This window comes from Nomascus leucogenys, chromosome 5, assembly GCF_006542625.1.
Source record: "Nomascus leucogenys isolate Asia chromosome 5, Asia_NLE_v1, whole genome shotgun sequence".
In the NCBI taxonomy this organism is placed as follows: domain Eukaryota; kingdom Metazoa; phylum Chordata; class Mammalia; order Primates; family Hylobatidae; genus Nomascus; species Nomascus leucogenys.
In genome coordinates this window covers 67,431,654-67,456,980 of record NC_044385.1, presented here as the reverse complement: position 1 = coordinate 67,456,980, position 25,327 = coordinate 67,431,654, and the positions used below count along the sequence as shown (strand labels likewise).

Sequence of the window (25,327 nt, the reverse complement as noted above, 5' to 3'; positions counted from 1 at the left end):
AACGTTGCCAGGAAAGTGTACTATTTGTTCTAGCCAACACACATTTGACAATAGGCCCATGACCTCCCTTTCTTAGAGGATTTGTTATAAAGGGTTTGCAATTGTTATTGTGTATCTCTTGCAACTCAGAAGCATGTCTCTCAAGGACCTGAAAGTTAGTCCTTTGAAATACAATCACCAGGAAGGATAGGCCCTCTATCTCCCCGTCTCTGGGAATCCTATCTTAGATAACTAGCAGCTAGTAGACTCAGCTGGCCTAAGCACATTACACTGACCAACCCTTTGTACTATATCACTTCTCTGACTCTGCTGAGTCCCTGCACTCTCCCCTCTCTCGTCCTCCCTTTAAAACACCCAAATCACCTCTGTAAAAATCAGAAAGGAGCTATGCTCTTTCCGCTACTGTCGGATCACTAAATAAAATCTGTCGGATCACTAAATAAAATAAAAGTGTTTTCACCACTTTAACTAATGTCCAGCTGTGTTTATTTGACAGTATGGTCACTAATATAATGGTACTAGTACATGTTCTCCTTAATAATTAGTATGAAATCTGTAGGGTAATACTTTGGCATCATATAAACATTGGTTCCTCATTGGGCTAGGCAGCTTCTGAGAGGACCCCAGTGATGCCCACTGTTGGCATTCATCTGCTGCTGTAATCTCCCCTTGAATGTGGACTGGATCTATCAACTCTTCTAACAAGTAGAATACAACAGAAGTGGTGGGATTGTCACCTCCAATATTAGGTTATAAAAATACTGTTGTTTCTGGCTCGGCCTGTGTTTCTCCTTCTCACACTTGTGCTGGTGGAAGCAAGATTGATGTACCTCTATGGAGCGGCCTACATAGGGTGGCAAATCTGAGGCCCTTAGTCCAAAAGCCCTCAGAGAACCGAGGCCTGCCAAGAAGCACAAGTGAACTTGGAAGCAAATCACTCCGCCCTAGTCATGTTTTGCAGCGACTTTGGCCCCGGCCAACAGTTTAACTATAATTTCGTGGGGAGAGACCTTGAGCCAGCAGTAACTCCCTAAGCTGCTCCACGATAACCTGGGCCCTTGGAAACTATGAGTTGATTAATGTTTGTTGTTTCCAGCTGCTAAATAGGCCACAATATATAACTGTTACACCTAATGACCTTTTATATCATGGATTTAACATCAATTAATGATTCTTGCTTTGCCTGAGTCAGTTATTGTATTGGGAGTTACAAAATGGTGATGTTCTTGGCGTGGTGGCTCACGCCTACAATCCCAACACTTTGGGAGGCCAAGTCGGGTGAATCACCTGAGATCAGGAGTTTGAGGCCAGTCTGGGCAACATAGTGAGACTCCATCTCCACAAAAAAATTTAAAAACCAGCTGCGCGTGATGGTGTGTCCCAGCTACTTGAGAGGCTGAGGTGGGAAGACCACTTGAGCCTAGAAGGTTGAGGCTTCAGTGAGCTATGATGGCACCACTGCACTCCAGCTTGAGTGACAAAGCAGGACTCCATATAAAAAAAAAAGGGCCGGGCGCAGTGGCACATGCCCGTAATCCCAACACTTTGGGAGGCTGAGGCGGGTGGATCACGAGGTCAGGAGTTCAAGACCAGCCTGGCCAACATGGTGAAACTCCATCTCTACTAAAAACACAAAAATTAGCCAGGCGTGGTGGCACGTGCTTGTAATCCTAGCTACTCAGGAGGCTGAGGCAGGAGACTCGCTCAAACCCGGGAGGCAGAGGTTGCAGTGAGCTGAGATCATGCCATTGCAGCACTCCACTCTGGGTGACAGAGCGAGACTCTGTTTCAAAAAAAAAAAAAAAGAAAGAAAGAAGCAGAGTGAGAAAGAGATCTAGGGCCTGGCTGGGGCCTGTGATTCTGCATTTCTAACAAGCTCCCAGATAAGAGTGGATACTGCTGACAAACAACACGTGGAGTAGCAAGAATCCAGGACATCTATTGCTCAATTAGTATTTTTAATTGTTCTACACATGATTTTCATACAGTGAAATTTAATTAAACACGTAATCCTGCTTCACTAAGATAGGCCTATTAGTCTCCCAAAGTATGGAAATCAACTTGACATCTTTTAAATGTTAATAGAAAAATGTTAAGAAATGAAGATAGAAGCCAAAACTATGTCAGGATTCTTGTTAAAAATCTGAAAAGCCAAAATTTATTGTTTCATATGCATAACATCTTTAGAATATCAAGGAATAACAAACTTTATATCAAAGTATACTTTAGATATATTTTAAATTGAATTTGAAATTGAGTCAAGCAACTTAGGATCAACAAACTACTACTGACAGTCAAAAACTTAAATTATTTTTTAAAGCGTGACTCTCATTTTGTGATGCACAATGGCAATTAGGGGCACTTGGGTTGGAGTTGGGGAAGTGGAGCCTCTGGGATGCTGATAGTGTTCTATTTCTTGACCTGAGCGGAGGTTACACAGGTGTATTTATTTTGTGATAATTCATTGTATTTACAATTTTTATTTGTCCCATTTTCTGTGTATATACGTATGCTATACTTCTTTTTTTTTTTTTTTTGAGACAGGGTCTCGCTTTGTTACCCAGGCTGAAGTGCAGTGGCATGATCTCAGCTCACTGCAACCTCCATCTCTCAGGCTCAAGCAATCCTCCCACCTCAGCCTCCTGAGTAGCTGGGACTAGAGGCCTGCGCCACCATGTCCAGATAGTGTATGCTATACTTCAATACAAGTTTTTAAATAATAAAATTTAAAGTTAAGAGGCTGAGGTGGGATAATCGCTTGAGTTCAGGAATTTGAGACCAGCCTGGGGAACATAATGAGACCCTATCTCTTGGAAAAAAAAAAAAAAAGGCCAGGTGCAGTGGCTCACGCCTGTAATCCCAACACTTTGGGAGGCCAAGGCGGGTGGATTACGAGGTCAGGAGATCGAGACCATCCTGGCTAACACAGTGAAACGCCATCTCTACTAAAAATACAAAAAAAAAAAAAAAAAAAAACGAGCTGGGCATGGTGGTGGGCGCCTGTAGTCCCAGCTACTCAGAAGGCTGAGGCAGGAGAATGGCGTGAACCTGGGAGGTGGAGCTTGCAGTGAGCCAAGATAGCGCCACTGCACTCCAGCCTGGGTGACAGAGCGAAACTCCGTCTCAAAAAACAAACAAACAAAAATGGTGTATAACAGGTTTGAAACAAGTTAGCTGCTATGAAATAATGTGGAACAGAAGTCACTCCCTAAGGCAGCCTGCTTACTAGGTACTTTCCAACTGAGGTAGGGGAGGGTGGACCCATAAAAACTCTCATGGCAGCCAATGACTAAAGGCAGTGTGGAGTTGTATTAGTCCATTTTCTCTTGCACATACCAGAATACCTGTAACTGGGTAACTTATAAAGAAAAGGAATTTGGCCAGGCGCGGTGGCTCATACCTGTAATCCCAGTACTTTGGGAGGCCGAGACGGACAGATCACTTGAGGCCAGGAGTTCGAGACCAGACTGGTCAATATTGTGACATCTCTACTAAAAATACAAAAAATTAGCCGGGCATGGTGGTGCACCCCTTTAATCCCAGCTACTCAGGAGGCTGAGGCAGGACAATTACTTGAACCCTTGAGGTGGAGGTTGCAGTGAGCCAAGATCACACCACTACACTCCAGCCTGGGTGACAGAGCAAGGTTGCCTCAAAACAGTAACAACAACAAGAAGAAAAGGAATTTATTTCTTACAGTTCTGGAAGCTGAGAAATCCAAGGTCAAGGGGCCATGTTTGGTGAGGGCCTTCTTGCCAGTGGGTAATTTGCAAAGTTCTGAGGCAGTACAAAGTATCACATGAGAGGGGGAGTTGAGCCTGCTAGCTCAGGTCTCTCTTCTTACAAAGCCACCAGTTCCTTTCCCACGATAACTCATTAATCCATTAACCCATTATTCCATTAATCCATTAACCTGTCAACCCATTAATCCATGAGTGGATTAATCCATTCATGAGGGCAGAGCCCTGTGATTCAATCACCTACTAAAGGACCCACCTCTCAATACTGCCACATTGGGGATTATGTTTCAACATCAGTTTTGGAGGGGACAGTCAAACCACAGCAGAAATCATTTTGAATACAGAAATAAAGGCGTGAACAGTTTGTAGACTCTACTTAAAAATCAAAGTAAAAACAATACTGATGGGCCCAGGCTGTACAGCTGGCAGTGCCTGACAACCTACCTGACGCTGAGTTGGGTGGCGTACAGCATAGGGAGCAGTAGCTGGGTGAGGTAGGGGAAGGGAGTCAGGGTTATAACTTACAAATGGCACTGAAGCCTAAACTCTGAAGTGAGTAGGTGCTGTGCTTTCATGGGCCTCTTTATGAAGCAAAGTATGTAAAAGTTGCTATCGAGGACAAACAAGTGAAATACTCTATACATTATGGTGGTTGGGATGAAAATTGGAATGAATGGGCTCCAAAAAGTAGAGTACTCAGGTACATGAACACCAATTGTAGAAACAGGGAGAACTTCGAGAAGCAAATCGGAACAAAATTCACAGGGGAAGAGGAGATGGCCTGCCCCAGCAAAGAAGACATCTGGTCTGCAAGGGAAAAATGTTGAAATCATGTGGAAATGGAAATGGAGCAGTACCAACGAGATACCTCAGCCTCCTCAGAAGAGCCCCGGTAGATGCCGCTGTTGAAAACATTCATGAAGAGAGTTGAAGTTAAAGATGTCTGAAGAATTAAAACCATGTTTTGTTGAAGAGTGAGACATAATGACCAAACAAAAACAGCTTTATCTTCCTGCCAGGAAAAATGTGGATTCTATTGTAGAGGATTATGTAAATTAAAGAAAACTTGAGGGACCACAGATAATAAGGAGTATGTTATTAATACAGTTGTGGCAACAATGGAAAATGCTTGAACATAATGTTACAAATTTGAAAGACTGCAGCATGCTGAAATCCTTGAAGATTACCCAGAGGTACTCAAGTTCCAGGTGTATGGAAGACCACATCTGTTGATATAATTTGTATGAATTGGACCAATGTTGGCCCAAACACCTCTAGAGGAGAAGAACCTTGCTTTATGACTGAACTATCTTCATAATAACTTCCTGGTAAAGAATTCTGCAATTTCATTTAATGCCAACAATTATGAAGTGGCTGTTCCTGAGAGGATAATTACAGTACACAAAATGCACAGATCTGAAGAGTATAGTTTATTGAGTTAAGCAATTGCATTCACCCATGTAACCACCAGCCCAGTCTAGAAGAAAACATTTGCATCAGCCCTAGACATTTCCTCATGTTCCTTTCTAGTCAGTCTAGCAATTTGCCACCTCCCCACTACCCCTTACCCAAGAGAGGAAGCCTCTATTATGATTTTTATTCATCAAAGCTTATTTTCAGTATTCTGGAACTTCACACAAATGGTCATACAGTGTGTACTCTTGTGTATCTGGCTTCTTTTGCTCAACATAAAATTTTTGAGAACCATTCACATTATTATATATCAGAGGTTGTGTCTTTCTTATTTCTGAGTACTTTTACACTGTAGGAATATGCTGATATGGTTTGGCTGTGTCCTCACCCAAATCTCATCTTGAATTGTAGCTCCCATAATTCCCATGTGTTATAGGAGGTACCCGGTGGGAGATAATTGAATCATGGGGCAGTTTCCTCCATACTGTTCTTGGGGTAGTGAATAAGTTTCATGAGATCTGATGGTTTTATAAGGGGTTTTCCCTTTTTGCTTGGCCCAATATTTTTTCTCATTCTCTCTTGCCGGCTGCCATGTAAGATATGCCTTTCAACTTCTGCCATGATTGTGAGACCTCCCTAGCCACGTGGAACTGTGAGTCCATTAAACCTCTTTTTCTCTATAAATTACCCAGTCTTGGGTATGTCTTTATCAGCTGCATGAAAACAAACTAATACATATACTACAATTTTTTTCATTCTCCTGTTGATGTATATTTGGATTGTTTCTACTTTTGGATACTATGGGTAAAGCTACTGTTACCCAGCATAATGCTTAGTGAACGAAGTGAATTTCTACTCTACCTTAACTCTGCTTATGCCTGAGATCAGAAGTTCCCCATTGTGACCTAACTGGCAAAGACTGGTGGGATCCAAGATGTCAGCTCACTTGACCTCTGAAGAACTTCTAACTTCATTATGATCTAATCTCTATGTTAAATGACACTCCTGCCAGCTGCATGACAGTTGACAATCAGCGTGACAATGATCAGAAGAAACCATAAAAGGACAGAAAGTAATGTGGCACTCTGGTTTCTGAGTTCTTCACACATGCCGAGAAAAAAACACGAATATTCCTCCCCTTGCTTTTTCTTTTTTGAGACGGAGTCTCGCTCTGTTGCCCAGGCTGGAGTCCAGTGGTGTGATCTGGGCTCACTGCAATCTCCACCTCCCAGATTCAAGTGATTCTCCTGCCTCAGCCTCCTGAGTAGCTGGGATTACAGGTGTCCGTCACCACATCCTGCTAATTTTTGTATTTTAGTAGAGATGGGGTTTCACCATGTTCCCTAGGCTGATCTGGAACTCCTGGGCACAAGTGATCTGCCTGCCTCGGCCTCCCAAAGTGCTAGTATTACAGGTGTGAGCCACTGTGCCCAGCCCCACCCCTCGCTTTTAATACCCATCCCCTTCATTAAAGATGCCCTATATCTGTGACTTCCCGGCTCTCAGAAGCTGAGAAATTGATTTGTGAGCCATGCTCCTGCTTCTTATATCCATGGCCATGGAATAAAACCTGCACTGCTTGATGCTCACTTTCAGTTTCGCGTCTTGGCTTCATGACATAGAACAGGGAAAAATTTCATGTTCACAGGACCAGCTTTGTCATTAACACTATTATGAACATACTTATACAAGTGTTTTTGTGGATATATGTTTTCATTTCCCTGAGGCAACTGCCTGGGAGTGAAATTACAGGGCATTTAACATTAAAAGAAACTACAAAAGAGTTTTCTAATGTGGTTATACCAATTTATATTCCTATTATTAGCATATGAGAGTTCCGATGGCTCAGTATCTCCACCAATATATAGTATCATTGATGTTTTTAAGTTTAGCCATTCTAGTGGGTATTCAGTGTTTTCTTATTGTGAATTTAATGTGCGTTGGCCACCGGGTATACATGTTACCAATATTTTTTCCCAGTCTATGGTTTATCTTTTGTTGTTTTCACTGCCTTTCCATAGGCAGCAGCTTGTAATTTTGTTAAAATTCACTTTGTCTTTTTTTTATGATCTGTGTTTTTGGTGTCCCAAGAAAACTTTGCCAACCACAAAGCTATAGTCTTCCATGTTTTCTTTTCTTTTTTCTTTTTTTTTTTTTTTTTTGAGATGGAGTCTCGCTCTGTCGCCCAGGCTGGAGTGCAGTGGTGCAATCTTGGCTCACTGCAAGCTCCGCCTCCTGGACTCATGCCATTCTCCTGCCTCAGCCTCCCAAGTAGCTGGGACTACAGGCATCCACCACCACGCCCAGCTAATTTTTTGTATTTTTAGTAGAGACAGGTTTCACCATGTTAGCCAGGATGGTCTCAATCTCCTGACCTCATGATTCACTCGCCTCAGCCTCCCAAAGTGCTGGGATTACAGGTGTGAGCCACCGTGCCCAGCCCTATGTTTTCTTTTTGAAGCTTTATAGTTTCCACTTTTCCATTTAGTATTAAGAGAAATTTTGAATTAATTTTTTGCTTATGGTGTAAGGTAGGGGCAAGGGCAACTTTCTGTCTTACATTCTTGATCCAGTTGTTCCAATAACATTTGTTGAAAAGAATTTTCTTTCTTCATTGAATTGCACTGGTATCATGCTGTATTTCTAAAATTTTAAATTTAATTCCTCAGTTGCACTAGCCACATTTCACGTACCCAAGAGCTACATGTGGCTTCTGGTTACTGTATCAGCCAGCACAAATATAAAATATTCCCAAGTTTTATGGGACAGCACATAGCTCTAGACCTTAGGGAATAGTGCCTAATAGATATCTTCAATTGTGTGACAGGTAACCTAAACCAAATAACACAGTAAGAGCAGATATAAGAGAAGTAAAAATCAGTCATTGCCTATATGAGGTACCTAGAGTAGTCAAAAGTCATAGAGACAAAGAGTAGAATGGCAGTTGCAAGAAGTGGGGGACTAGAGAGTTATTGTTTAACGGGTACAGAGCTTCAGTTTTGTGATAGTGGCAAAACCATGTGGATATATTTAATGCTAAAGAACTATACACTGAAAATGTTTAAATGGTAAATTTAGTGTTATGTGTATTTTACCAATAGTTTAAGAAGTTTTTTAAAATGGCCATTCCTGCGCTGGGCATGTGGCTCATGCCTGTAATTACAGCAACTCAGAGGCTCAGGCAGGAAGAGTGCTTGACACCAAGATTTCCAGACCAGGCTGGCAACACAGTGAGACCCTGTCTATAATTTTTTTTTTTAATTAACTGGGTGTGGTGGCATGCATCTATAGCCCTAGTTATTTGGGAGGCTGAGGCCGAAGTATTGCTTGAGCACTGGAGTTTGAGGCTGCAGTGAGCTATTATGGTGCCACTGCACTCCAACCTGGGTGACAGGGCAAGACCCCATCTCAAAAAAAAAAAAAAAAAAAAGAAAAAAAAAAAGGCTTTTTTCCCCAGCTGGTATTCACTGCAAGTCAGGAAACAATCATTGTTACTGATAATGACTGACTTAATTCTCTCTCGTGTATCTGAGGGATATCTAACATCTCTTTTTATTTTCAGAGGAGTTATTGGAGCCCAGAGGCTGACTTAATTTAATGTGTCTACCCTAGAGTATTTCCAGTGGACTTCAGCTGATAAGTTGAAGTTATCTTCAGCTGATAAAAGAAAAACAATTTGAAAGTTATTCTCTTGTAATGTGTTATCCATATATGCATGTAATACTGATGATTTTCTTTATTAGGTTATGGTGACATAACAAACTAGCAGCAGGAGCAGTCACTGGTTTGTAATAAAAGTTATCTGAAAAAGTCTGTTACTGGTGGAGGGTGTCCAGGTTCTTGGCGTTTTGGACAAAAAATTGGACAAAACACATAAAGCAAGGAAACAATGAAATAACAAAAGCAGAGATTTATTGAAAATGAAAGTACACTCCACAGTGTGGGAGCGGGCCTGAGCATAGGGGCTCAAGGGCCCTGTTACAGAATTTCTGGAGGTTTAAATACCCTCTAGAGGATTCCACTGGTTACTTGGTGCACACCCTATGTAAATGAAGAGAATGAAGTAAAGTTACAAACTCATTTACTCAGCATACACCCTATGGAGAGGATATTTCCTGTTATAGCTAAAGTGTGAATCAGCCTTATGTTCTCTGCCTCCAGACCCTATTTTCCTGCCTCAAATCTCTAATACTTGATTTTGATGATTTAACTGTTGATCCCAATGCAAACATAAAAGACTTTGTAAAGCATAGACTATACTATATATTAATTCAAGGAATGTCAGGGCATGTACTGATGCTGAATTCTGAGAATCATGTGCTTTTGTACAGAACAAAGTCTGTTGAAATATTTTGAGTTAAAATACTCCCTAAAACTCCTTAATAAAGGGAATTACATAATCTGTTAATTGATTTGTGGAACGGCAGTGAAAAAGGCTGTATTAGACGACTTGAAAACACTCATATTTGGAGCTTAATGAAAATACTCCTGCTCCCCAGAGATGAAATGTTAGGAAGAGCAGCAAATAATCTATTTTTATATGCCCGATTTGCATATTTGAGGCCATCTATTAATACTGTTCCTTAGGACCTCAACCTAGTCGTCTAAGACATCCTTATTAAACGAGACCAATAGATATCATTTAATATTGAAAATATTGTTAATGCCCTTCAAAATCTTTCGAAGGAATAAACATTAAAAACTAGAAGTTCTTTGTAAAATTTTGCGGTTTAAAATAATACTTGGTTTCAAATTAGTGGGTGCCTCATTTATCATAAATTATAAAAGAGAATCTAATAATTACTGGCTACATTCCAGGCACGGGGTAACGCTTTATTATTCTTCTAACCAAAAACATACATGTATCTAAGTATCCTATGTAAGGCATCATTCAACCGCACAAAATCCTATGAAATACTGGCAGGGCGCGGTGGCTCACGCCTGTAATCCCAGCACATTGAGAGGCCGAGGCAGGAGGATAATTTGAGCCCTCAGGAGTTCAAGACCAGCCTGGGCAACAATAGTGAGACCTCGTCTCTTCACCATCAAATCCAGAATTAATTTCTACGGTTAGAGCAGTCAACGAAAGGACAGCTCGCGATATTACACAAACTACTACTCCCAACATGCAAAGCGGCTTCTTTCCCTCTGTCCTTGCCTGGCCGTCCGAGAGCCCCAGCAGGCCTCGGGGTGCGAAAGGCAACCTGGGAGCAGTAGTTCTCCTGGGCGCCTAGCGGGATCGCCAGCGCGGCAGTGGGGGCTTCCGCGGCTCCAAGCCAGCGGGTCCTGTGAGGGCGAGCGGAGGCGGAGAAAGGGCGCGGGAGTGAGAGAGGGTGAGTCAGCCACTGTCTACGCAATAAAGGGAGGCCTCACCGGGGGATAGGGCTGAATTCAGAAGTGCGGCCCGTGCTGCAGTCTGTTCCAGGACGCGGCTTGTCTTAGCGTCAGCGAGGGAAGGTTGAGGAGGAGCCAGAGCCTGGTCCTGCAGCCTTTCTCGCCGTCAGCGCCCGTCGCCATCTCCACCATGCAGTCCCGGGAAGACGCCCCGCGCTCTCGCCGCCTCACCAGTCCCCGCGGAGGGAGGCGGCCCAAGAGGATTTCCAAGCCCTCGGTTTCGGCCTTTTTCACGGGTCCAGAGGAGTTAAAGGACACGGCCCATTCTGCAGCCCTGCTGGCACAGCTCAAGTCCTTCTACGACGCGCGGCTGCTGTGTGATGTGACCATCGAGGTGGTGACGCCTGGCAGCGGGCCTGGCACGGGTCGCCTCTTTTCCTGCAATCGCAACGTGCTAGCAGCTGCGTGTCCCTACTTCAAGAGCATGTTCACAGGTGGCATGTACGAGAGCCAGCAGGCCAGCGTGACCATGCACGATGTGGACGCTGAGTCCTTCGAGGTGTTGGTCGACTACTGCTACACGGGTCGTGTGTCTCTCAGTGAGACCAATGTGCAGCGCCTGTACGCGGCCTCCGACATGCTACAGCTGGAATATGTGCGGGAAGCCTGTGCCTCCTTCTTAGCCCGACGTCTTGACCTGACCAACTGCACCGCCATCCTCAAGTTTGCAGACGCCTTCGACCATCACAAGCTTCGATCTCAGGCCCAGTCCTATATAGCTCACAACTTCAAGCAGCTCAGCCGAATGGGTTCAATTCGGGAGGAGACACTAGCAGATCTAACCCTGGCCCAGCTGCTGGCTGTCCTGCGCCTGGATAGTCTGGACATAGAGAGTGAGCGGACTGTATGCCATGTAGCTGTGCAGTGGCTGGAGGCTGCTCCCAAAGAGCGGGGTCCCAGTGCTGCAGAAGTCTTCAAGTGCGTGCGCTGGATGCACTTCACTGAAGAAGATCAGGACTACTTAGAAGGGCTGCTGACCAAGCCCATCGTCAAGAAGTACTGCCTGGACGTTATTGAAGGGGCCCTGCAGATGCGCTATGGTGACCTGTTGTACAAGTCTCTGGTGCCAGTGCCAAACAGCAGCAGCAGCAGTAGCAGCAGCAACTCTCTTGTATCTGCAGCAGAAAATCCACCCCAGAGACTGGGTATGTGCGCCAAGGAGATGGTGATCTTCTTTGGACACCCTAGAGATCCCTTTCTCTGCTATGACCCTTACTCAGGGGACATTTACACAATGCCATCACCTTTGACCAGCTTTGCTCACACTAAGACTGTCACTTCCTCAGCTGTCTGTGTCTCCCCAGACCATGACATCTATCTAGCTGCTCAGCCCAGGAAAGACCTCTGGGTGTATAAACCAGCTCAGAATAGTTGGCAGCAACTTGCAGATCGCTTGCTGTGTCGTGAAGGCATGGATGTGGCATATCTCAATGGCTACATCTACATTTTGGGGGGGCGAGACCCTATTACTGGAGTTAAGTTGAAGGAAGTGGAATGCTACAGTGTTCAGAGAAACCAGTGGGCATTGGTGGCTCCTGTCCCTCATTCCTTCTATTCCTTTGAACTAATAGTGGTTCAGAACTATCTTTATGCTGTCAACAGTAAGCGCATGCTTTGCTATGATCCTAGCCACAATATGTGGCTGAACTGTGCTTCTCTTAAACGTAGTGACTTTCAGGAAGCATGTGTCTTCAATGATGAAATCTATTGTATCTGTGACATCCCAGTCATGAAGGTCTACAACCCAGCTAGGGGAGAATGGAGGCGGATTAGTAATATTCCTTTGGATTCAGAGACCCACAACTACCAGATTGTCAATCATGACCAAAAGTTGCTTCTCATCACTTCTACAACCCCACAATGGAAAAAGAACCGAGTGACAGTGTATGAATATGATACTAGGGAAGATCAGTGGATTAATATAGGTACCATGTTAGGCCTTTTGCAGTTTGACTCTGGCTTTATTTGCCTTTGTGCTCGTGTTTATCCTTCCTGCCTTGAACCTGGTCAGAGTTTTATTACTGAGGAAGATGATGCACGGAGTGAGTCTAGTACTGAATGGGACTTAGATGGATTCAGTGAGCTGGACTCTGAGTCAGGAAGTTCAAGTTCTTTTTCAGATGATGAAGTCTGGGTGCAAGTAGCACCTCAGCGAAATGCACAGGATCAGCAGGGTTCTTTGTAAATAGTATTTTGAGACACTTTAAGATGTTTCTACTGCTATGGAATGTATTTTAAACACATATCCTTTCTTTTTCTTGGAAAAAAAAAAGTTGATTAGGACCACAGATTTGGTTTAGAAAGGGTAATATTTTGAAATACTACAAGGTTTAAACAGTCCATGAAATCGACCTGTTTAATAATTTACCATGCTGAAAGTCCAGAATTAAAATATGGAAGCAAGAACTATATAATTGATTGGGATGCTTGGTAGGTTTTTTTCATTGTTCAAATATTCATTGCACAGTGCATTGTTTTGATTAGTTAGTATGCTTTTTTTTATTAATTCAGTCTTCTATTAATTTTTAAGTTTTGGTTAGTGCCACAAGGAATTTAACTTTTTAATTTGTATAATAGAAAACTGAACTAGGAATTGTTGGCGGGGTTTTGAAGGATGTGTACTTCCTTCAAAATAAAGTGGTAGATTTTCAAAATTTTACACTAGTCAGTTCTTTATATTCTAAGTTAAACATAGTTTGTAAAATTATTTTGGTTTTCTTCTACAAAGGAAAAAATTGGATTTATATATATAAGGTTACTGAATAATGATTTCATTTTGATAATGTGCAGAATGGCCTCAGAAGCTCACAGAAAGTAAAAAAAAAAAAAAATCAGGATTCCACTGTTTTAAAAGAAATCTCAGTTTTTATTCTGGAATATAAAATGTGTATTTGGTATATGTGACCAATTTTCTATCCCAAAAAACACCCATTCTTAGTAATGTCATGAATTAAACACCCTTCTAAGCCAAAAAAAAAAAGTAACTTGGTTTTTACGTTTGTGTTTTTAATTTATGCCCAATACATGCTTTATTGACTCAGAGGAACAATTCCTGGACATACAATTGGGTAATGCAAATTTTTATCCACTGGTCATGACTTGTCTTAAAATGTTTACTTGCCTCCCTAAAATATTTTGGCTGTATAGGTTTGGTGTTTGTCCTAGAGGATTCTTCAACAGAAAGTGATTTATTCTTTACTGTTTTGTGAGGTAATATGGTTTAGAACATATGTATAAGCTAAAAACAGTATTTTACTCAGATCAGTAGTTATCGTGTCTATCCGCTATAAAAAAAAAAAAAATCAAGTGCCAGCCAAGAACTTTAAAACTTTAAGCTGTGTATTATAGAACCGTTTTGTGTAGCATTGGAATATTGTCCATTTTGTAAGTCACTGTGAATGTTCTTAATTATCAGCTTGAAGGTATTTTTGTATTAAAAGTTGACATTGAAGAACCTAAGTGGATGATGGGATTTGGGGCCACTAGTGAAAGTATGTTTCCTCTAAAATATTTCCCTAAACAGTGGTATACGTGGTTATTTTATTATGAGATTTGTATATGTTCTGTGTTTCTCTGTGAACCATGTTTCAGTCTCTCTGTCACCATATGTAAGGGAAAGTCCATAAATATAGACTAAATTGCACAAAACTAAAATTGTTAATTACAAGAAAATATAGGTGCTTACCTTTTGAAGGTTTATTAATACATATGGTTGTCACAATACGTATATATGATAAATGATGTACATATACAGATGTTTATGGTGTATAAATTTTTCTATACCCAATTAGAATTATCTTCCTGATTCTTTATTCAATAACATGCTAATTCCTCTTCTATGTTCTGACAGAATGCTAACTTTTCTTATACCCTGGCAGAGGACAGAGGAGTCTGGTCTAGGATGGGGAACTGAATTTTTGAACGAAAAGGAAAGAGAAAGGATAAAGAAACAAACAAAAAAAAATGCACGATAATGTTTCTTAGTCATTTTGATTGGCCATTTGAACAGTCTACAAGTTTAACGTTATTTCTAATGAAGATGCCTGCCCCAGCAATACATGTTTCTTCAAAAGGGTAAACATGCTTTAGTGACCTAAAGCTAAATTTTGTTCATTTGACATCAGCGATGTTATAAGTACTGCACTTAATACAAAGCTGTTTCTCAATTGTGTTATTTTTGAGCCAAATTCTTCTTCACCATTAACTTCTTGTTGGTAGCTTTTTGTTTTGTAAAAATTGAGAGATGGCAATGCTTATCTCAACCAGATTATCCATCTGCAGAATTAAGGTATGCAACTGGTAAATAAAAGACAAATGCTCCAGTTTGTCTTTCTCAACCTTTGAGTTCTTAACCTTTGAGTTAAAACCTAGTCTAAATCGTGGGAATGTCTTGGTTTACAGTAAGGTTTTCTTGGGAATCTTGGTTTTGTGATCTATTTGTGAATTAAGGAGTAGATGTTAACCATTATTTTATAGATAAGTGATTTGTACATGGTTAGTTATAAATAAAACTGGTACTAGAACCCAGGTTTCCTGACTTTCTAATTCAATGGTTCTGCTAAATGTACAAAATTCTTGCTGTGCAGTGAACTAGCAGTGTTGAAATATCTTCATGACAAGAACCCTTTTCTAAGTTTTCCAATTAATCAGCACATCATTTAACAAATGCTTCCTATAATGTCACTTGTAGGACTGCCATTGGTAAGATTTAGTTTTATTTCATATGTTTTTAAATTCAAACATTGAGTAGTACTGGTGTTTTCAAAAAGGTAAAATAGAAGACTAATTTAGCAAATAACTTGTTTAAATTTAGTTTTAGGATTAAGTTATAATAGCCCCTCATATCTCCTCTAGTTGAGCAGTGTTGTTCTGTTTTGGTGCCTGGATCTTAATAGAGAATATGATGAAAACTTTTGACCCATTCTTCAGGAAAATGCATATGTTCATAATTTCATAATTTTAAGGGTATAATGACATTTCTGAAGTTCATCCACACACCCAGGGTAAAAACTCTTGTGACAAGGTCTCAAGAACATATCTACAAAAAGAAATTTGCATTTTTCACAAGACACATAGCTCAAATGTTTGTAGTGTGAAAGAGTAATTCCCAAAATAGGGCGAAAGAAATAATATACGTCCAGGTGTGGTGGCTCACGCCTGTAATCCCAGCACTTTGGGAGGCCAAGGTGGGCAGATCACGAGATCAAGAGATCGAGACCATCCTGGCCAACATGGTGAAACCCCGTCTCTACTAAAAATACAAAAATTAGGAGGGCGTGGTGGCGTGCGCCCGTAGTCCCAGCTACTCGGGAGGCTGAGGCAGGAGAATTGCTTGAACCCAGGAGGCAGAGGTTGCAGTGAGCTGAGATCACGCCACTGCACTCCAGCCTGGCGATAGAGTGAGACTCCATCTCCAAAAAAAAAAAAAAAACAAATAAAAAAAGAAATAATATACATTCACCATCTGAAAGAAATGTGAAAATTAGTACCTCAGAATGAAGGCAAAGTTGACATTTCTGAAATTCTAATTTCCTCATGATAAGCAATGCAAGAATGAGTAACAAAATGTAAACTATTCGAAGGATAAAGTGCACTAGTGTATATGAAAGCTTTGAAACAAGTGTTATACAAATGTAAGTGATACGATTATTGTTCAAGAAGGCTATGTATAAGGATTTAAAGCAAAATACATGGTTCAGATGTTTCAAACTACTGGCACCATGGCTCATTACTAGAAATATATTTTAGTAGCAAAAGTTCATTGTCTCTTCATAAATAGGAAAACAAGTGGTTGGAAAAGTGCATCTACCTGAAAGGGATCTATAGTAAATGTAGTCAAAAAATATAATCAATTTGTTAAACTCTGCTCATTAAACCAGGAACCAGTGCTTTGCCTGATGTTATTTTTACCAATTTGTGTTGAAGTGAAAAACTATAAAAAACAATGAATGAGTTGTAAGATAAAAATTATTCTATTATATTTGTTTTATTGTTCATAAATTGGAAATGTAAAAATTTTTCAGCCTTATATCAGTCCCCTAAACACTAAAAGAAAATTGACTGGTCTTTGAAATCCAAAAATTTGATAACCAGAATGTAAATATCCTTTCATCAAATCTCTACTTCCCATATCTATTTGAAACTTCAACACTGTTTCATCTTTACAACTAATTTTAAAAGAATATTTGTTATAGCAAATATAATAAAGCAGAAAGTATTAGAAGGCAAAATTATAGAAAAGGTGACTAGCAATCCCAAGAGAATTAATTGATAATCTATTTGAGAACCATAGAGTTGATTAAGTATATACAAGACAGTTTTTAAATGAAAAACAACAACAAAAAGGTACCGTTCAGAGAAGTTGCCAAATTTTAGAGGAGTACCTTATAGGCAATAGGTTTTATGTCCTTTTCTTAACTCTGGGCTATTTTGTCACCTAGACCTTTGCCAACAGCTTCTGTTTCTCACTTTACCCTTGTGGACTCAACATGGTCCAAGGCACAGGGCAGGCAGGGAACAGATATTGTTGCATATTATTCTCTCCATATCTGAGACATTTTCTCTTACTCTGTGGGGAGTCTCTTCAATGGAGATCTTTCACACTGTCACTGCCAAAGCAATTTTGGCTACTTGGACCCACCATATTTTTTTTTTTTTTTGAGACGGAGCCTTACTCTGTCGCCCAGGCTGGAGTGCAGTGGCATAATCTCGGCTCACTGCAACCTCTGCCTCCCAGGTTCAAGCAATTCTCCTGCCTCAGCCTCCCGAGTAGCTGGGACTACAGGCGTGTGCCACCATGCCTGGCTAATTTTTTAAGTAGAGATGGGGTTTCACCATATTGGCCAGGCTGGTCTCGAACTCCTCACCTCGTGATCCACCCACATCGGCCTCCCAAAGTGCTGGGATTACAGGCGTGAACCACCGCACCCGGCCAGACCCACCATATCTTAATCAAGAATATTCTTTTAGGGACAAATTATTTGTTAATTTTGGGGAACCTAGCAAATAGCAATGGTTCTCACCTCAAGGCACAGCCTAATCCAGAGTGTCAATGTCTTCAAGGCTTTATTAGTACAGAGAATATGTCATAGGACGAGATTTTCTCTCACTTTATACATTAGTTAGCACATAAGTTGGTTGTATGCAAGAGAGACCTTACAGATCTTTAAAAGGATTTCTCATATAAAAGTCCAATCTTTTATGTGGATCCTGATCTACAATTATCTGAGACCCAGGCTTGTTGTCTTCCTGTTCTACTGCCCTTGGGGTGTTACCCTGTTTCACATGGTCCAAGATGGTTCACCTGCATGTCCATATTCCAGCCATCAGGATGGGAGTGTTTGAAGGGCATGACCCTGTTCTGTAAGGGAAATTGTACATATCACTTCTGGTCACATGACATTGGCCAGATCTTAACTACATGGCCACACCTAGCTGCAAGGAAAAGGTAGTCTTTATTCTGTCAACATGTATCCAGTTAAAATTCAGTGGTTCCTTCTTGAAGAATGCTGCAAAAGAACACTGGGATACGAACAGCAATCTCTGCTACATCATCTGTCAGGCTAGATTTTATCACCTGACAGCTAAAATGACTGCCAGGAGTCCCAAGAACTGCAGTGCACCAACTTAGAAACCCCATTGGTATGCTTCTCTCTTTATATTAGTAATTTAGATAGTAATAATTTTTTTAAAAACCCAGTGGAAAGTGGCAATATTTTATGTATTCTCTGGCAGTAAATTCCCTGTGGGTTCTAGGACTCTGATCACTTGTAAGAGATAAAGTTGGGAAATGTTGAGGAAAACCAATAGGTAAGCAAATAACCTCAATAAAGGTTATAGTTCCTATTGTGGCAGATTCTACAGAGACTGCAGAGTTGCAAAGGTGGGAATGTGCAGAGTACAGCATGTATTTTGATGTAACCTGATCCTAGGATGGAAGGGGAAGCTTGGCATAAGAACAAGCTGGAAAAGTTGGTAGGCATCAGCTCTTGAAGGTCTTATATGCCGTCAAGGAGTTTGGACTTTTTGATTTTTTTTTTTTACATACAATGTGAATTCATTGAGAATTTTAAAATAGGGATTTGACAAAATTGGATTTGTTTTATTGAGACCCTTCTGGATGTACTGACAGTGCAAGATTGTGGCAGCAAGAACATTTAAAGGGATGTGTTGTTGTAGTCCAGACAGTGATAGAATGTGGTTCTCAACAGGGGGAGTAGTTATGGAATTGATGAGGAAGAAACAGATAAGTCAGTTAAATTGATCTGGACCTATAATTGTATGTTTGGAGATGAGGGAGCTGTAGGGAGTATGACTAAAGCGATTTCCCGTTTCTTGCTTGGATGTTGTGTTAGAGTACAGGCCAAACTTCCATATCAAAGAGGCCCTGGAATGTAAGGTAGAAACCTTTTTGTACACATTCAGTCCAGAAGTGAACAGCCAAGTGTTGCAGACTAGTTCTGCCCCATGGGGTTGTTCACAGGCCCAAGTTCTTTTATGGTTTATCCTCCCAACCCCCAGTGAGTTGTCTGTCCTCGTGAGCAAAGCACATTCACCAGAATTGTATCTGTGTTTTCAGCCTATGAAAAAGGGGAAAGAGGAAATGGAAGGCAAAAAATCTTTTCATTTTAAAGGACTTTTACATCACTTTTGCTATTTTTTTTATTGGGGAGAACTTAATCATATCGCCATGCCCAGTTGCAAGATGAACTGGGAAATATTGTCACTAAATGGATGTGCCTCGCTAAAACTCACAGATCTCTATTAATAAATAGTGTTAATAAATGAATATATTTTAATATAAACATGTTCAGTTTTCTGTATTCAAATGCAGGTGGTTCACAATGTCATGCAGGCGTTATTATTATCCTGGTCATTTCAGAGATCCCTACAATTATCCTTCCACAATAAATTCACAGCCAAAAGTTAAATTTCATATCATGCCGAATAATGATTTTTTAATAAACAAATGGGCCCCTGCATACCTTTAACACGGAGAGACACAAACATGCCTCATATTTTTGCTATTAGGTCTAGTATTCCTAGGAGTGGCAGAAATTAAGCCTCCAAGGTGCCCAGAGTTCTCTCCCTTAATCCCTAAACTTTTTCCAATCCCCTTGCCTTCTCCTCTGGGAATTTACTGGCTTAGCCTTCTCACTTATCCTATATCCCAAAAGCTCTATTACTAAAAGGAAGGAGAATGGATGAGGGCACAATTAGCAATCTCCGTCACAGTTGACTAAATGGATGGTGCTGCTGTTTAATGGATTTGGGAACACGGGAGTCTTGATTTGGAGACATTAGTAGATGTATTTGGTGTCCCATATCACAGGCCTTTGGCCCACCTCTGATTTAAGCTGCAGCTATGGCAGCAGGGAAAGGTTGATATAGATGGAGATGAATTTCTGGGTATGGCTTTGGACTTCAGGTAGCTTATACCTCTAATGTTTTCTTTCTTTGAATTAGAATGCAAGAATTTCTGCTGAAAGGGGAGCCGCATGGGCAAGGATGCTTGAAGAGAGGGTGAACCTACTAACTGGTAAGCTTCCTGAGATCAGGGGATAAGGTTTATTTCTTCTTTATAGCCCTCATAACACTAATCAAAGAGCCTTGAACAGAGTTGAAAAAACATTTAATATTGGAAGTGTTACTGTAAAATAGAACTGCTCATATTCTAGATCTTAACAATATAAGATACATATAATATAAATTTATGTTTTTACATAATCCTTTAGTGGCTTGAATTTCTGCATATTGTTCTTCATCATAAATTGATTCTTAATTTTTTGTCAGTTAGAATCATGAATATTACAGCCCAATTTTCTTTTTTTTTTTTTTTTTAATTGAGACAGAGTCTCACTCTGTTGCCCAGGCTGGTGTCTAGTGGTGCGATCACAGCTCACTGAAGCCTCAACCTCCCTGGTAGAGCCCAGTTTTCTTATATAAACCCAAGGAACTTTAAATAATTTACCAAGGCTTGTACTGCTAGCTATTCATAAAACTGGAATTAGAACTGTGTTTCCTATCTCTTAAAGCACTTTCTAGTACACACTCTTGCCTGCTGAGTAGCACTACCTCAAACAGGACTCAGAAAGTAAAATCACTATTGTTCTTCTTTTTTTTTTTTTTTGTATTTTTTGTAGAGACAGGATTTTACCATGTTGCTCAGGCTAGTCTTGAACTCCTAAGCTCAAGGGATCAGCCTGCCTTGGCCTTCCAAAGTGCTGGGATTGTGGGCGTGAGCCACCACGCCTGGACTGTTGTCCTGCTTGAGATTTATTTGGTCCTCCAGTCTAGTCCTGATGCACCTTAGGGCACGTGGTCTGGAATTTCTGACTCCTTACTCAGAACTCTGAATCAAGAGAGGGCCCAACTAAAAGTCATGTTTGAACAATGGAGAAAGAGTGTGAAAAATTGGCTTTAATTGAAAACAAAACCCAACCAAACCCTTTAGTGATGATAAGTTTTAAAGTATTAAAACACAGTATTATTTTTAGTATTATATTATGCTTATATTTTGGTATTCTATTTAGTATTTTTTTAATATTTTATTTTGACCATGTCAGTTCAGATAATCTCAATGACAGCATATAGCTAATTTAATAAATATTAAATTATTTTTATATTTAAATTCACAATTATGATATAATTATATCAAGGTAATAATAAGATGTACCTTCCCAAATACTACCTATGTTCTGTGTATTCACTGAATAAGAATTGAATGAATGCTTAAGGAGCAATAAAATCATTTCTAAATCTAAACAATTTGCACAGTATGACAGTAAAAATTTAAAGATATCACATCATATTTATTTCAAAATGCAATCTAAATTTTTCAAAAGCCTTTGTGCATTTAGTATCATGAGATATTTACTTATAGCTGGAATCAACCTTAAAGTTACCATGCTAATAATAACGCTTGAGATCTCTGAAATAACAAGGACTCTTAATACCTGTGTAGCCAGTTCACAATTTTCTAAGAACTTAAGTCCTCTCTTTTTCTCACGTCAGCTCTGTTTGTTAATGTTAAAGAAGGGAGAAATGTTGGGAGGCCAAGGTGGGTGGATTGCCTGAGGTCAGGAGTTCGAGACTAGCCTGGGCAACATGATGAAACCCCGTCTCTACTAAAATACAAAAAATTAGCCGGGTGTGGTGGCGTGCGCCTGTAGTCCTTGCTACTCGGGAGGCTGAGACAGGAGAATTGCTTGAACCCAGGAGGAGGACGTTGCAGTGTGCCAAGATCACGCCACTGCACTCCAGCCTGGGTGACAGTGAGACTCCATCTCCAAAAAAAAAGAAGGGAGAAATGACAGAAAACTAGAATCAGCCAACTGTACAACTTGTCAGGAAACCCAGAAGATTTGGAGAAAGGGGAGGCATACCCTAGTGTTTAAAATGAGATCTGTGGAGGTGAGGCTTTAATGGATTTCATGTCTTTTTGATGAAGACATACTAATAATATATCTAAAACAAGAATTCCTCTAAATATGTAAAGTCCTGAAATCTTACCATAGATAAAACATTTTATCAACATAGAAGGGTTCCATTTTGCCTTGAAAGTAAATATGACAAAATTAAGTTGAAGTCTTTGGAATAGCATGCTGGGGACACATTTTATGAGCAGTACCTTGAAATTTCTTCAGATTAGATATTAGACACCAGAATATGCCACTTTTAGGCTGAGCACGGTGGCTTATGCCTGTAATCCCAGCAACTTTGGGAGGCCTAGGCAGGATTGCTTGAGGCCAGGCATTCACGATAAGCCTCGGCAAAATAGTGAGACCCTGCCTCTACAAAATAAAAATTAAAAAAAATTAGGTGTGGTTGTGCATGCCTGTTGTCCTAGCTACTTGGGAGGCTAAGGAGAGATGATCACTTGAGCCCATGAGTTTGAGGTTGCAATGAGCTACGATCATGCCATTGCATTCCCACCTGAGTGACAGAGTGAGACCCTGTCTCTAAAATATCTATATCTATATATATATATTTATGAATTTTTTTTAGTTATATGAGGGATAAGAAATATACCATATTCAGTTTTAACTCAGTTCTAGCATGTTCCAACCATCTTGGTGGAGCTTTGTCTTGTTTAGCTTATTACAGAATCATTCATGCCTATACTTGTTGAAACACCTATGATTCTGCAATTCTATTTTAAATGAATCACATATATGAATGTTTTAGGAAGGGGTACCTCACAAAAGTTAGGCTACAGAGCATTTTCTGTGCCTGAATCATTTTTGCAGTGGTATATGGAGTAATCTACTTATCTGCCCTTCTATTAAAGCCCACCTCATTAGCCATAATAATCTATTCAGAACTTAGTTGCTCACTCAGTTCTTGTGCTGTCCTTTTTTTTTGAGACAGAGTCTCGCTCTGTCGCCCAGGCTGGAGTGCAGTGGCGTGATCTTGGCTCACTGCAAGCTCTGCCTCCCGGGTTCACGCCATTCTCCTGCCTCAGCCTCCCGAGTAGCTGGGACTACAGGCGCCCACTACCACGCCCAGCTAATTTTTTGCATTTTTAGTAGAGATGGGGTTTCACCATGTTGGCCAGGATGGTCTCGATCTCTTGACCTCGTGATCCACGCGCCTCAGCCTCCCAAAGTGCTGGGATTACAGGCGTGAGCCACCGCGCCCAGCCTCTTGTGCTGTCTTAATCAGCGTATCCTAGTATTAATATATTCAAGATATATTTACAGTATCATTTTATGTGTTTATAAAAACCTCAAAACAGCTGCCAGAGAATATTTTGAATTGCTTCTCTCAACTATGTAATATAATTTTCCTTATATAATTTCTATTATGAGCTATGATACTCCTTTTTCTGTTTTATAAACAAAAATTTGAGATTATTGTAAATTCACATGCAGTTGTAAGAAATAATACAGAGAGATCCTGTATATCCTTCACTTGTTTTTCCCAATGGTAACACTTTGCACAACTATAGTAAAATATCACAACCAAGAAAATGACATTGATACAAATCATTAAAATTCACATTCTACCACTTTTACATGCATGCATTTGGTGTGTGTATATTTAAATCTATGAAGTTTATTAACATGTAGATTCATGAGAACTTCGACACAGTCAAGATATAAAATAGTTCTATTACAAATATCCCTTGTGCCATGTTTTTTTTTTTTTTTTTTTTAGACGGAGTTTCACTCTTGTTGCCCAGGCTGGAGTGCAATGGGGCGATCTCGGCTCACCGCAACCTCCACCTCCTGGGTTCAAGTAATTCTCCTGCCTCAGCCTCCCGAGTAGCTGGGATTACAGGCATGCTCCACCACACCCGGCTAATTTTGTATTTTCAGTAGAGACAGAGTTTCTCCGTGTTGGTCAGGCTGGTCTCAAACTTCCGACCTCAGGTGATCCGCCCGCCTTGGCCTCCCAAAGTGCTGAGATTATAGGCGTGAGCCACTGTGACCAGCCAGTGCCTTGCTTTTATAGCCACAGGCTTTCCCTCCTCATCTCCCTAGTCAACCCCTCATCTGTAATTCATCTCTGTAATTTTGTCATTTTAAATTTGTTATATAGGGTGGGCATGGTGACTTATGCCTGTAATCCCAGTGCTTTGGAAGGTTGAGGCAGGAGGATCATGTGTGGTCAGGAGTTTCAAACCAGCCTGGGTAACATAGCAAGACCCCATCTCTACAAAAAAATTTTAAAATTAGCCAGGTGTGGTGGCTGTAGTTCTAGCTACTCGGCAGGTTGAGACAGAAGGATCACTTGAGCCCAGGAGTTTGAGGTTACAGTGAGCTATGATTGTGCTGCTGCACTCCAGCCTGGGCGACAGAGCAAGACCCTGTCTCAAAGAAAAAAAAGTTATATAAATGGAATCATACTGTATTTAACCTTTCGAGATCATGTTTTCACTCAGCATAATTCTCTTGAGATTTATCCAAGTTATCGTGTATATCAGTAGACATTCCGAATGGTACAGTAATGTCGCACCGAAAATCTGCTCCTCCATAAAAGCAATGAGGACATTAGCAAAAGCTGTTGACATAAACTTATTAGAATTGTGGAAATTAACTAAAGGCTTGCCACATTCCAAGGAATGTTTACCTAAGAAAAACAGCTGAATCTCAGTAAGAACAGAAAGCCTATGGTGTTTTAACTTGCTCTAATCCTATATACCTCTCCCCAGCTCCATGGAAGCCTTGAAACTCGACAGCTTCACATTTATAGTAGTTGTGGAAAGTACAGCTTAGCAGCCACTGGAGAGAAAAGCACAGATTTGAAGCCCAAAAAGGCTCATTCCCAGAGAATTACCACGAGTTGACCTAACAGCTCACTGAAAATCTCCATAATCAGGACTTCTTTTAATTTGACCTATTTCAGAGTACACTCTGCATACAGCTTGATGTACAGGGCATTTATTTTTTGAAAAACAATCAGTAGTTCAACAAAAGAAATTAGACTTAACCAAAATTAAACTTTTGTGCTTCAAATTATAACATCAACATACATAATGTGAGTGAAAAAAAGTAAAAAAACAACTCACACTGGGAGAAAATATTTGCAAATCATATATCTGAGAAGTGACATGTGTCTAGAATATGTAAAGAACTGATACAATTCAATAATAAAAAGACAAATGACCCAACTGAAAAATTGAGAAAAGATTTGAACAGACATTGCTTCAAACAAGATAGACAAATGACCAACAAGCACATGAAAAGATACTCAACACATTAGGGAAATGCGAATGAAACCACAACGAAATACCACTTTACAACTACTTGGATGGCTATAATAAAAAACAAAAGCGG

General features: G+C 40.4%; 1 protein-coding gene across 1 annotated transcript; it reads left to right on the top strand.

The window, feature by feature from the left end:
- The first annotated feature begins 10,365 nt into the window (after window positions 1–10,365).
- Window positions 10,366–15,074, top strand: LOC100596879 (kelch repeat and BTB domain-containing protein 7). The gene has a single exon (XM_030813316.1). It carries the CDS (start codon window positions 10,678–10,680, stop codon window positions 12,730–12,732), a length of 2,055 nt encoding a protein of 684 aa, XP_030669176.1. The 5' UTR covers window positions 10,366–10,677; the 3' UTR covers window positions 12,733–15,074.
- The last annotated feature ends 10,253 nt before the right edge of the window (window positions 15,075–25,327 follow it).

Coding starts and splice junctions, on each gene's coding strand:
- LOC100596879 (XM_030813316.1), top strand. CDS start 10,678: ATGCAGTCCCGGGAAGACGCCCCGCGCTCTCGCCGCCTCACCAGTCCC.